The sequence below is a fragment of the Crinia signifera genome, chromosome 6, assembly GCF_055691185.1.
Source record: "Crinia signifera chromosome 6, ASM5569118v1, whole genome shotgun sequence".
NCBI classification, from domain to species: domain Eukaryota; kingdom Metazoa; phylum Chordata; class Amphibia; order Anura; family Myobatrachidae; genus Crinia; species Crinia signifera.
The window spans coordinates 214,558,911-214,571,581 of NC_139222.1; the positions used below are offsets into that span (position 1 = coordinate 214,558,911).

Consider the following 12,671-nt stretch of genomic DNA (forward strand, 5'->3'; position numbering starts at 1 on the left):
CTTGTTTGCCTGGTAATCAGGACCTATAAGTCTCCTGAGCCTTGCATTCTTATGTTTTATTAAAATTATTGCAGTGTACAGAGTCATGAGTACAACGTTATTACAGGCTTAGGGTTGTATTGTTTGATATATTAAATCTACTCTGTACCGATTTAAATTACAGTTCAACATGGACAAAACTTCCATTCAATTCTTTCACTGTTGACAACCTCATCTCCTCTGTTCCCTAACTCCACTGCTGAGGTGTCACCTTTTTGACCTCTCCTTTATATCTCACATTCATTCTCTGGCGCAATCCTGCCAGTTTTAAACTACACAACATCAACAAGCAGCAGGCTGTCCCGTCCCCCCCCCCCCCCCTCCCTAAATGCTACTCAACTGATGATCAACTAACTAATCCATTATTGTCGTGACTACTGCAACCTTCTTCTTGCTGGGCTCCCACTTTCCCTTCTTGCCTCCCCTCCAATTTGTTTAAAAAAGCCACAGCAAGGCTTATCTTCCTCTCCTGCCATTACATAACCTGCACTGGCTCCCAATCCCCTACATAAACTCCTCACCGTGACATACAATGCACTTTTACTCCATTGCTCCCTAGATATCCAACCTCATCTCCTTGTAACTTAGCCTCTCTGATCAGCCAATGACTGTCAACCCCCCTCTTCCTTGGTTACCTCATCTCACACTCGAATGGAATATTCCACCCACAAGTCGAGGAAAGTGGTGGATTTTCTAGCCTATGAAACACTGAAACAAACTCCATTGCTCTCTATTTCCTCCCAAACTTGCATAGCTGCAAATGTGCACACCTGTTCATTAAACATATTTTTCCACCACACAACTTTGTCACCAGGTCCATCACCCCAGCCTACTACCCAGACCATCTCTGCCTCACTTACTTCCTGCCCTCAGGTCCCTAGCCACATGCTCACACCTTTATGTCCTCTCCCATTTCCTCGATTATAAGCTCCTACAAGCAGGATCATCCTCCCCCCGGTTCTCACAGGTCTAGCACTTCAATTATAGCCTTCACCTACTCAGTGACCATTTAGCCCGCAAATTCTAAATTTCATAGCAGTTAGTCTCATTCAGTGGCTTTACTCAGTCATGACGTTACTATTGTATTTCTTGTGAAATGTCAAGTCAGTATTTTATATAAGCATCACTAAAGTCAGTATGTTCACTGCCTGCATATACTCATTATGGAGCTCAACAGAGGCCACTGGAGACTACAGGAGTGTTTGAGCAGTTTGCAGCATTTTGGCGTGAAGATGGTGTCTGAAAAATGAATGCAAACCTGTGTCCGCTATCACCGAGGGCAAAGTTGCTACTGTGCAGAACATAGTTGAGTTAGATGCTTGAGATGGGCTTCTTCTGATAATCCAATTTATACTCCATGAAAAGCTTGGCCTCAACAAGGTTTCTGTACCCCTGGGTATCAGGTGACTGAAGAGCAGAAGGAGGCTTGTGTGACTTGCGGGCCAGGTGTGATGACGGCCGCTCAAACTCTGTCTGGGAGATCATCATGGGCGATAAATCCTGGATCTATAGTTTCGACCCCAAGACCAAACAATAGTTGGCCTAGTGGACCCAGTTGGAGGTGTACCACCATAGAAGTTTATACATGAGCGCAGCATGGCGAATTTGATGTTAATGGTTTTTGTGGCCAAGACTAGTCCTATAAATACTGCACTACTTGTGCAGTAGCATACAGTCACTGAGGACTTGTATGCCAACCATTGCCTGCCGCAAGTGCTGGAAGCCATTTCTAAGTGTCACCCAAGATCTCGTGCTCATGGTGCCCTTCTTCATAACCTCAATTTATATACCCACAAGTCCAGGAAAGTGGTGGATTTTCTAGCCTATGAATGTATCAAGAGCTTTCATCTGTACAGACAGACCTCTCATTACTTCTTCATGTTCCCACAAATGCTTAGATATAGAGGGGCTACTTGCGCACCGAGAATATGTGGTCAGACTAGCTGTGGCACCATGCGGGAGACCATTCCTGAATCATTTGGCATATAGTATGTCCTGTGACAGTTTTGTAATGCATGCAGAATATGGTCAAACCAAGTTGAAATTAAAACAATATCTTATTTTATTGTTTTCATTTCAACTTGGTTTGACCTTATTCTTCATGCATGTATCAATACTTAAATATCAGTAAAAATGTGTAACTATAACACCATTTCTCTGATTATTTACACCATCATTGGAACCATCAAATAATATATATACGTCGATTCCCAACAGTATTATATTACATATTACAAAACTGTCACAGGACAGAGCGCAGTACCATACCTTCCATACTATATGTTCCCACAAATCAATTGCAAGTGTCATGGGATTCGTTTGGAGTCCCCAGAAACTACAGTGGAGGCCTTCATCCAGCATGTAGAAGACATACCTGCTTCGGACTTGTCCAGCTTTTTCACCAAGTAGTTTCAGTGAATGTAACTTGCATAGTCTCCTCTGACAAATACTTTGAAAACAATGTAAAGTTCACTGAAAATCAAATTATTATTTTTTTGCACCCAGAAACTTATTAGATATCCCCTCATAATGTAATATTCTGTTTACCCTGCACTGTTCTACTGTTGCTGTGTGTATGGTACTGTGAACCACTTGTGGCTCCTATAATAAGTGTAATATTAATAGACGCTCCAGTGATCCTTCATAGTAATGGCTAATACCCAAGTGAATCCTCTTTTTCAGGACAGTATTAGCTTGCTGTTGGAGGCCTTGAGAACCAGGAATGAAGACCTTGCTCAAACGTGGAAGAAATCAGAGCAGTGGGCTACCATCGAACAGCTGTGTAGTGAGTGCCATTTCATCCAAATTTAGTCCACTCTGACCTGTAAACAAAGCTGGTAACCCCACCTATTTTCTGGCTAAGCCAATAAGAATGCTAACTGCTACTAGAACAAATAATTATTAGTAGCCAGGCCCCCAAAAATAAACAAAACTAAAGAAAGCTGTATCACTCCCTGTTGTCTGCATGACTTGAAACGGGAATGGGCAAACTAATTCTGGTTCCTCTCTCATTGATCGACCAGGGTTTTTTACAAAAAGCAGATATCAGGAATGCTTTGTGTTATATGTCCTTAATACATTGTCACTAGTATTATGTGACACTCTACGGAAATCTCAGAACACACCACAGAGGTTGTTTCACAGTGACATGTATTGGCAACACAAAGAGAAGTGATTAAAAACGAATGACTGCAAACATCAGTCTATAATTAGATGTTCACAGGGGTATTGAGACGGAATGGGATCATTCGTCAGACTGCATTTAGGTCTACAGTCATTAGGTCGACCCCACTAGGTCGACTGGCAGGAAGGTCGACCTGACTTAAGGTCGACATGGGCCAAGGTCGACATGACTTAAGGTCGAATTTGCATAAAGGTCGACATGAGGAAGGTCGACTGGTCATAAGGTCGACATGGGTTTTTCACTGTTTTTTGATCCGAATGTCGACATGGACACAGTTGGCAATGAGAATCGGACCCTCGCATCGCTCGCTTCGCTCGCGATGCTTCGGGCACGGTGCCTCGCTGCGCTCGGCACACTATTTTATTCTCCCACCACGCCCTAGTGGATGGTAGGGCATGAAATACCGCCTGTCGGCACATGTCGGCTCAAAAAACAGTGAAAAACCCATGTCGACCTTATGACCAGTCGACCTTCCTCATGTCGACCTTTATGCAAATTCGACCTTAAGTCATGTCGACCTTGGCCCATGTCGACCTTAAGTCAGGTCGACCTTCCTGCCAGTCGACCTAGTGGGGTCGACCTAATGACTGTAGACCTAAATGCAGTCTGATGAATGACCGCATCCCATTGAGACAGCTGAAGAAAACATTTACAGAAAGGTTTGTTTAATTATAATGAGTACATTTTGTATGTAAAGAGCAAAAAAGGCTAAAAGTAACAAACATTTTTTATTTTATTTATGCACACCACTAAATCTATCCATTGTGCTCTCTATCCAGTTCCTAAACATATGCTCCCCCTAAAAACTGGCTGTAGACCTGAGTGACAGGATTGAGGACTCCAGTAGTTCATGTTGGTGAATTCATATCGGTATAACTGGTGCTGCCTCTGTGAGTTTGATGTAGAACTGACACACACTACATGCTGCTAGCTGAGAATGTTGTTCACTAGCTTTTGCCAGGCAAATATCCACTCTTTGTATAGTCGTACTAGAATGGAAACAATAAAACCTTTTAACATGCTCCAGAACAAAAACAGAAGCAACCGTTACGAGATTGCCAGCAGAACAGACAGCAATGTATATGTGTGTGTGTGTGTGTGTGTGTATTTTACTGTATTTATACTAGGTGACTGCCAGCATTTGCCCAGTTTTTGTAGATAGAAAGTGACGAATCTCACTTTCAAAGATACCCAGTAGGCACATTTGTCCATCATATTGGGTACATACACGTACACACACATGGGACTAAGGGGTAAGGTTTTAAGATGTACTTAGTAGAAGCAACTGTGTAGAGCCCTCCTGGTCTGTAATAAGTACTAAAACTGATTTGCAGTGAGAATTTAAAATTATTTTTCCTTTTCTATGGAGATGCATCTGCCTTTATGTATTAGTCTATAGTACCGATTTAACTTTCCTTGTTTATTCTGTTATATTCACTAGGTGAGTAGTTTCAGAGTTAAATGTGGTGGTGGTGCGGCTGTTATGGTTTCCCTCTCTCTCGTTATCTATCTAATATATGATGCCATTTTGGGCAGTCTGGGGTGGGGGCTCTTGGTGTAGTGTGTGTGTGTGTGTGTGTGTGTGTGTGTGTGTGTGTGTGTGTGTGTGTGTGTGTGTGTGTGTGTGTGTGTGTGTGTGTGTGTGTGAATTACTGACTGACTTATTTGGGAGGCATCTTAATGTTTGAGCAATGCATCCATTTTTAACTATTTTCTGTGGATGCAGCTTTTACTTTAAAGAAGAACCTGCATTGGGAGAAAAGCCGTCTGAAAACAGCCGCATTGAATAAGCATGTGCGGATATTTTGGGTAGCTGTAAAATCCAGACAACATTGATTACCCCCCTAGGTTAGTTAAACAACAAAGTAAGCAACAATTTGGAAATTTGACCATTAGTTCAGTAATCTATTGATGGCCAGATAAAAGAAAAACACATTTCTTAAAACAAATAATAAATAATTTATAATAATAAAAGCATCCAAATGATCACAATAAATGATTAATATCAAGCACCTATGCCACCTCCTGAATCCTTTTATACTCTGGTCAGCTAAACCAACAGCTGCCTGACTCTCAGGAGAACAGTAATCCTGATTGGCAATCAGCCCATCTGTTGATCCCTACATTACTGCTAGGAGTAGTGATCTAAACTGTTACATGGTGTTTGAGGAAGACATTTATTGCTTTGTTGCTTTGAAAAAAAGTTTATATTTTTGGCATCAATTAACAATTATTGCCTCATTTACTAAAATATTGCTAAATGTAAGATATATAGCAGCAAATACTTTTTGGTTCTATGATAATTGACCGACACCCACTCTTTATTACTCAATGAGTGCGGTTTCTACACATTGTGTGTGTATACATATATTTACATACACACACACACACACATAAAACGATGCGAAACGGCACTCCATGTCTCGTGAAGGTGGTAGAAAATACCAGTTTTATTAACGTCAGGGATGTGTGTGCTCCCCTTCATCAGAGCACGTCCCGAAACATTAATAAAACTGGTATATACATATTTTCACAAGAGTTCACAGTATCCCAATACACGGCGAACACCCGCGAATCAAAACCGCATTGGGCATGTATCTGATGTCACCTTGTAGGCATTATTTGTTTATTTTTAGGGATAAAACATTATCCGTTTTTTAGCATACCTCCCAACTTCTTTACTTTGGGAAAAGGGACCTTTGCACATGGCTGTGCCATGTGACTGAAATAAGGGGTTTGGTCTCATGGTTGGAGGCCTGGCTTTACAGGGGATGCTACACCATCAAGTTACAGCAGGTGACCTGATTTCTGTGCAAAACACATGTATTCTAGTGCAGACAGCGGCACCCAAGGCAGGCAAGAGGAACTGCATGGGTTTTCAAAGATGGCGGATGCTAGAATGAAAGCTATATTTAATTCAATCCTAACCCTTACAGAGAAATTCAGGAGGTGCATTGAAATTAGAAAGCTGTAGTGTATTTTTCTCCTCCTCCAATACATAATTAAAATGTTTCAGTAGTTTTCAAAACTGTAGCTTGATCAATTCTGTTCTTTACTATTGCAAAATCCAGAAGGTTTGTAAACTTTTATTTTAGTAGATTTCCCCTTAGTTCTTTAGAAATCTAGACCTTGGCCTTGTCTGTTGTATTCCAGGCGAAGCTGGTGCTCTTGCTGGGAAATATTTCTCCAAGGACAACGAGAGGTTATTTTCCCTTAACTAAGCAGCTGTCAGGGTAGCGAAAAGGTCTTCCCCAATTTTTCTCAGAATCAATATTTGATTCCAGTAACTAGTTTAGATGGTGGGTTTTGTGACAGCAAGTTCATTGTATACACTCATTTAGAGGCAGCTTTGGGATGTCTGTACTTTCCCCAATGGGAATAATTTGACATTAAATCTTGTCTGAATCTGGTGAGGGAATTTGAGGTTAATCCTTATGAATTTTATGCTCTGTCCGTTTCTCGATGCTCAAAGGTCTGCCATAGACATCTATACTCCATGGTGTCCCTGAATATATTTAACCTAAATATGAGAATCAATTTTTGGGGTAGTTGCTAAAATTGGGACTTCAAGGAAGTGCACTGAGTGTTGGCACAATTTGTCCATTGTAGTGGACTATAAGATCAAATGTAATGTGACCTGGATCTAATCAAAACGTTGCGAAGGGGTTGAGAGTGACCTCTATCGGCTGCCACCTGGACCACCAAGATAGCTAAATTCTTACATCTTGTTTACATATTACCACTTTAGTAAACTGAATGCGATCTGTTTTCATTGTGTCAAAGTGAGTGTTCTAATGTGTGAACAGCAGTGTCCATAGTCCAAATATCTGCTTTATTTATAATGGCTTTTATACTCCGTTGTAACGCTTGCCCAGTTTTACCTGCCTCCACCACTCGTCCATCTGCTAGTGAACAACTGTCCAACTACACCTCATGCACAGTAGACTAAGCGCTATAGTGTAAACAAGAATTTAGCCAGTACTCCACCTCATTCTATCACTTTATTTAATGCAGTCTTCAACCTCAGTGCCCAAATATCTGTAAAACTTTTTCATAAGCAAATTTGTCATGAAAAATAAGAATTTAAACAATAAAACTTTTGATAGAAATTGGAACCAGGACCTTTTTCCATGTTTGGGTATAGGTTTATAAATGTAATAACTTTTTAGTTTATTTTTATACATGAAAAATAGTTTATTCATGATCTTATGAAAAGATACATGTTGAAAAACTCCTTGCCAGTTGCTTACAGCATTTTATCCAGTGGTGAAGGATGATTTGCTAAAAGACTTTTACTTAGTACAGCCAGTGCAACATATACTGGTATGTCATCAGTTGTGGGGCTTGTTCCAGTTACACAAACTCTACACAGATTTGTTTATGTCATGCAGGACACAAGATCGGATCTTGTTAGTGAATGCTCTGTGTGCCCTTTTTGAAGGCAAATGCCACTCAAACGTAAAACTGTTGTCCCATGGACCATATCTTTCACTGGGCCAGATTAACAGACTGCGGGCGAAATGTAATAGGGTGCGTTTTTTTTAGTCAGAAAAAAATCGCACCAAATCGCACCTTTAAAAATCGAGTTTTTGCCGCGAATTCCTATATGTAATGAGATGCAAATTAGCAGCAAAAAAGTGCGATATGGTGCGTTTTCGGGCGAATTTTAGTCATGAAAATGTGCGCATTTTCAGTCATGAAAATTGTGCGCATTTTAAAACATGCGATTTTGTGTTAAAAAAAAAAAAAGGGCGTGGGGTCCCCCCTCCTGAGCATAACCAGCCCCGGGCTGAAAGAAAAAGAGCTGGTCCTGGTTTCATAAAATCACAGAAACAAGCAAGTCGGGGTTCTGTGTATTTTATAAAACCAGCACCAGGCTCAAGGGCCGGTCCTGGTTCCCAAAATACGGGGGACAAAATGAGTAGGGGTCCCCCGTATTTCAAGAACCAGCACCGGGCTCAACCAGCCAGCAGGGTAATGCCACAGCCGGGGGGAGACTTTTTATACAAGTCCCCCCCGGCCAAAGCATTCACCCCATGACCGGTCAGCATGGGCAGGGGTCCTGGGGAAGTGGGGACCCCCCCCAAAGAAGGGGTCCCCCCCTCCAGAACTTACCTGCCCATGCTGAAGCCCGGGGCTGTCCTCGATGCCCCTAGGCGGTGGGCATCAAGCTGATACTGGTGTAAAAAAATAGATAAAAAACTATTCTCTTATACCGTGGAACTAGGAGTCCCAGCAAGCCTCCCCCGCATGCTGGGACTTGGAGAACCACAAGTCCCAGCATGCGGGGCATTAAAGGGCCCGCTGGCACTTGTAGTTCCACTTTAAAATAAATAGTTAAATAAACACACTGACACCCATTTAAAATAAAACTTTAATACATACAAAGCCCATACATACTGATACTTACCTATCTTGAGCCCGTAGGTAGGTCCCAGGGTCTTGATCCGGTGCTTTGTCCTGGTCCGCATCTATGTCCGCATTCTTCTCCATGTCGATGTCCGTATCGTCGTCCGGTCCGGGGTCCGAAGAAATCCATGGGGGACCTGTGGAAGGAAATCCTACTCACCCAGGTCGTCCATGGAAGGTCTGAAGTCTTGATCCGACGTAGTCCTGGACTTCTGTCACCTTCTGTGACACGCCGGCATCTCCATCGGCTCCCCACATCGGACTGTCAGAGGCGCAGAGATGTTTCATCTTCCGCGCCTCTGCATAGAATGATTCTATTGGCTGCTAGGTGGCCAATCAGGAGCTGAGAAAGTCAGCTGGGACCTACCTACGGGCTCAAGATAGGTAAGTATCAGTATGTATGGGCTTTGTATGTATTAAAGTTTTATTTTAAATGGGTGTCAGTGTGTTTATTTAACTATTTATTTTACTGTGGAACTACAAGTGCCAGCGGGCCCTTTAATGCCCCGCATGCTGGGTGCTGGGACTTGTGGTTCTCCAAGTCCCAGCATGCGGGAGAGGCTTGCTGGGACTCATAGTTCCACGGTATAAGATAATAGTTTTTTATCTATTTTTTTACACCAGTATCAGCTCGATGCCCACCGCCCAAGGGCATCGAGGACAGCCCCGGGCTTCAGCATGGGCAGGTAAGTTCTGGAGGGGGGGACCCCTTCTTTGGGGGGGTCCCCACTTCCCCAGGACCCCTGCCCATGCTGACCGGTCAGGGGGTGAATGCTTTGGCCGGGGGGACTTGTATAAAAAGTCTCCCCCCGGCTGTGGCATATTACCCTGCTGGCTGGTTGGGTCCGGTGCTGGTTCTTGAAATACGGGGGACACCTACTCATTTTGTCCCCAGTATTTTGGGAACCAGGACCGGCCCTTGAGCCTGGTGCTGGTTTTATAAAATACACAGAACCCTGACTTGCTTGTTTCTGTGATTTTATGAAACCAGGACCGGCTCTTTCAGCCCGGGGCTGGTTATGCTCAGGAGGGGGGACCCCACGCATTTATTTTTTCCCATTTTTTTTTATTTTAACCCTTTTTTTGGACAGAACCATGCACAGATCACAATGATCTGTGCATGGTTCTGTCAAACTCGCCAGCCAGAACCTGGTCTAATTTTTTTGCGATTTTTTTTTTTTTTTGGTAACCTTTACCAAAAATCGCACCCTATTACATGTGCGAGTTAGATGCTTTCCAATGGGAAAACATCTGGATGCGAATTGAAGTGTGACTAAAAATCACCACTTCAATATGTGCGATTTTCGCGATTTCGCCGCAAAAAGTAATTTTTTTTATCGTGAATCGCACCCTATAAAATATGCGATTTTCGGGAAATGCCCGAAAACTGCATATTTTCCGGAAAAAAAACACAAAGACAAAAAAAATCGCCTCCCATTACATTTCGCCCTGCATGTGTTTATGACCAGATGTGATCAACCTGTTTTATGCCACATCACATTGGGACTCAGTATAGATGTACAGGACAGAAAAGAGTGTCTTTTGTTGGTGCACCTTAGAAGAATTTGGACTAATAAAACATGACTTTTTTAATAAATTTTTATAAAATATTTGCAAAATAAAACCAAACAAGACAGACAAGTGACAACATTTAGTGAGTTAAAATCGTCACCTAGTGGGACCCCACTCCCTAGTATCCCTTGGTATTAAATTGGAATTATGTGGCAAAAATAATTTATCATGAGATAATAGATCAGGTTGTTAGTATGTGTGCGCTTTCACAGTAATAACGGTCCTATTGTATCAAAGTAGCAACATATCGGATACTTTCTCTACTGTGAGATAAATCCCTGGGGGTCTTATATGAAGAAGCAGCATGCGCTGCACTCGGGTGTAATTCCAGTTTTAGTGTTGCTGTAGTCTGCTGGGACCATTAGTTCGCCAGGCTGTGTGCTGTCCGTATTAGCAGCAATTGAGGTATGTCAATCAGCACTACCTCGCTTAATCGGGCTTTATGGAATGCACTTAAATATATTAAGCACAAATTATCAGAGGCATCATGTGTAGTAACAATGTGCACTGCCCTCGAGCGTACAGCCCGCTTCAATACTGCCGATATCTGCCGAGATCATACAATGGTCTCACTGTGTACTACCCGTAGTGCAGAGCCTGAGGTGTGCCGGTATGTACCACCTTGCTCAATCGGGTTAGTAGAGGCAGGGAGGATGTGGAGTCCGGCGCCAGAGACCGCGTCAGACATACCGGCACACCTCACGCTCTGCACTACGGGTAGTATGCAGTGAGACCATTGTATGATCTCGGCAGTATTGAAGCGGGCTGTACGCTCGAGGGCAGTGCACGTTGTTACTACACATGATGCCTCTGATAACTTGTGCTTAATATATTTTTAAGTGCATTCCATAAAGCCCGATTAAGCGAGGTAGTGCTGATTGACATACCTCAAGTGCTGCTAATACGGACAGCACACAGCCTGGCGAACTAGTGGTGTCCCTCCGGTTGAAGACAAGTGGGGAGCAGACCTATGGATGGTCTGGCTGGTCCTTCTCTCACCCTCCTTGCCTAGCGCCTCTCTCACTGCCGCTTGCTTGCTCTCTCATCGGAGTTCTCGAAGGCATCACTGGATGCATTCTGGCATGGTGACGTCAGGTTGGTTCAGGCTGTTCCAAACTGTGGAAGGTGTATTCACCTGATTATACCAGTGCAATGGTGGATATAGCGGGTTTCTGTACTGGTTATCCGGGGTCCTGCTCGCTGGGTGTACCTCACTAATGCATTTTGTCCTATCCAAGGGCTTTTCAAGCTTTTTCACTCTTTCAAAAAGCCCTCTGATAGGGAGAAACGAGTTATAAAGCTACCCAGCCAGCAGCACCCCGGATAACCAATACAGGAACCCACTATATCCACCATTGCACTGGTATAATCAGGTGAATACACCTTCCACAGTTTGGAACAGACTGAACCAACGTGACGTCACCGTGCCAGATTGCATACAGAGACGCCTTTGAGAACTCCGGTGAGAGAGCAAGAAAGCGGCAGCGGCAGTGAGAGTGGCGCTAGCCGCTGCAATTCAACATCGGTTTAGGCAAGGAGGGTGAGAGAAGGACCAGCCAGACCATCCATAGGTCCGCTCCCCACTTGCCTTCAACCGGAGGGACACACTAGCCCACACCAATGGCCAGGCCACTAGTGCACAGAGGAGCAGGTGAGAGAGACGCACTGACCGCGTGCTTACAAATATCACACCATTGCAAATTCTGTCAAACCAGTACAATCCCAGGTGGAGATTGCAACTTTATTCCATTGTGTTCATGACTGAGCAAATTAAACGGTCCACAATTGTGACGGCAAAACAAAATCACATTTAAAACTTGTGGTTTCTGAAAACTGGACCAGGTGCGCTTTAATTTTAAAGGGTAACAGGTAATGCTGTGTTTTATGGCTCATTTCTAATTAACTTTATATGTTTATATTGTATTGATTTATTTTATTATTGTATTGCTGTTACACATTTGTTTTTTAGGTGGCCGCCTAAAATGTTTTTAGAAGATTCTTTATATTACCTATATTATGGTATATTATTGAATATCACAAAAAATGTCTGTGTGGGTGCATTCATCTGTGGTGCCTTAATTTTTAATTAGCGCAGCAACTGAATCTCTTTTTGGTTGTGCAATTTTTTTTGTCTTTTACCTGGGCCTGTAAATTATAGGTTCAGTTGAAGGGCAGTTCTGTGTACACGCACTTGTACATATAGAGGACTGCAGCGGAGTTACATTTATTGTATATTATTTAATATTATTTATACAATTTTATATATATTTTCTAAATATCTTGTACTGTATTAGCACCCAATTTAACACTAGAATATAGTGGTCGTTATTCCTGGCTTTACTACCTACTCCATTAGTACAGGTGGAGGAAACCCCAAACCTGCAAAATTTAGGTAATACTAATGCCACCTGTAAGCTGGCCTTTATGCCAAACATCAGAGCCCATTTTCACAATGCCCTTATGGGTT

At 42.8% G+C, this 12,671-nt stretch overlaps 1 protein-coding gene across 1 annotated transcript in view; it reads left to right on the forward strand.

Annotated features, from left to right (window-relative positions):
• NPLOC4 (NPL4 homolog, ubiquitin recognition factor) overlaps positions 1 to 12,671 on the forward strand; it is an 86,517-nt gene that overhangs the window by 70,881 nt on the left and 2,965 nt on the right. The window contains exon 16 of the mRNA XM_083148781.1: positions 2,722 to 2,824. Coding sequence (XP_083004907.1) covers positions 2,722 to 2,824 — 103 coding nt within the window. The remainder of the gene's footprint in view (positions 1 to 2,721; positions 2,825 to 12,671) is intronic.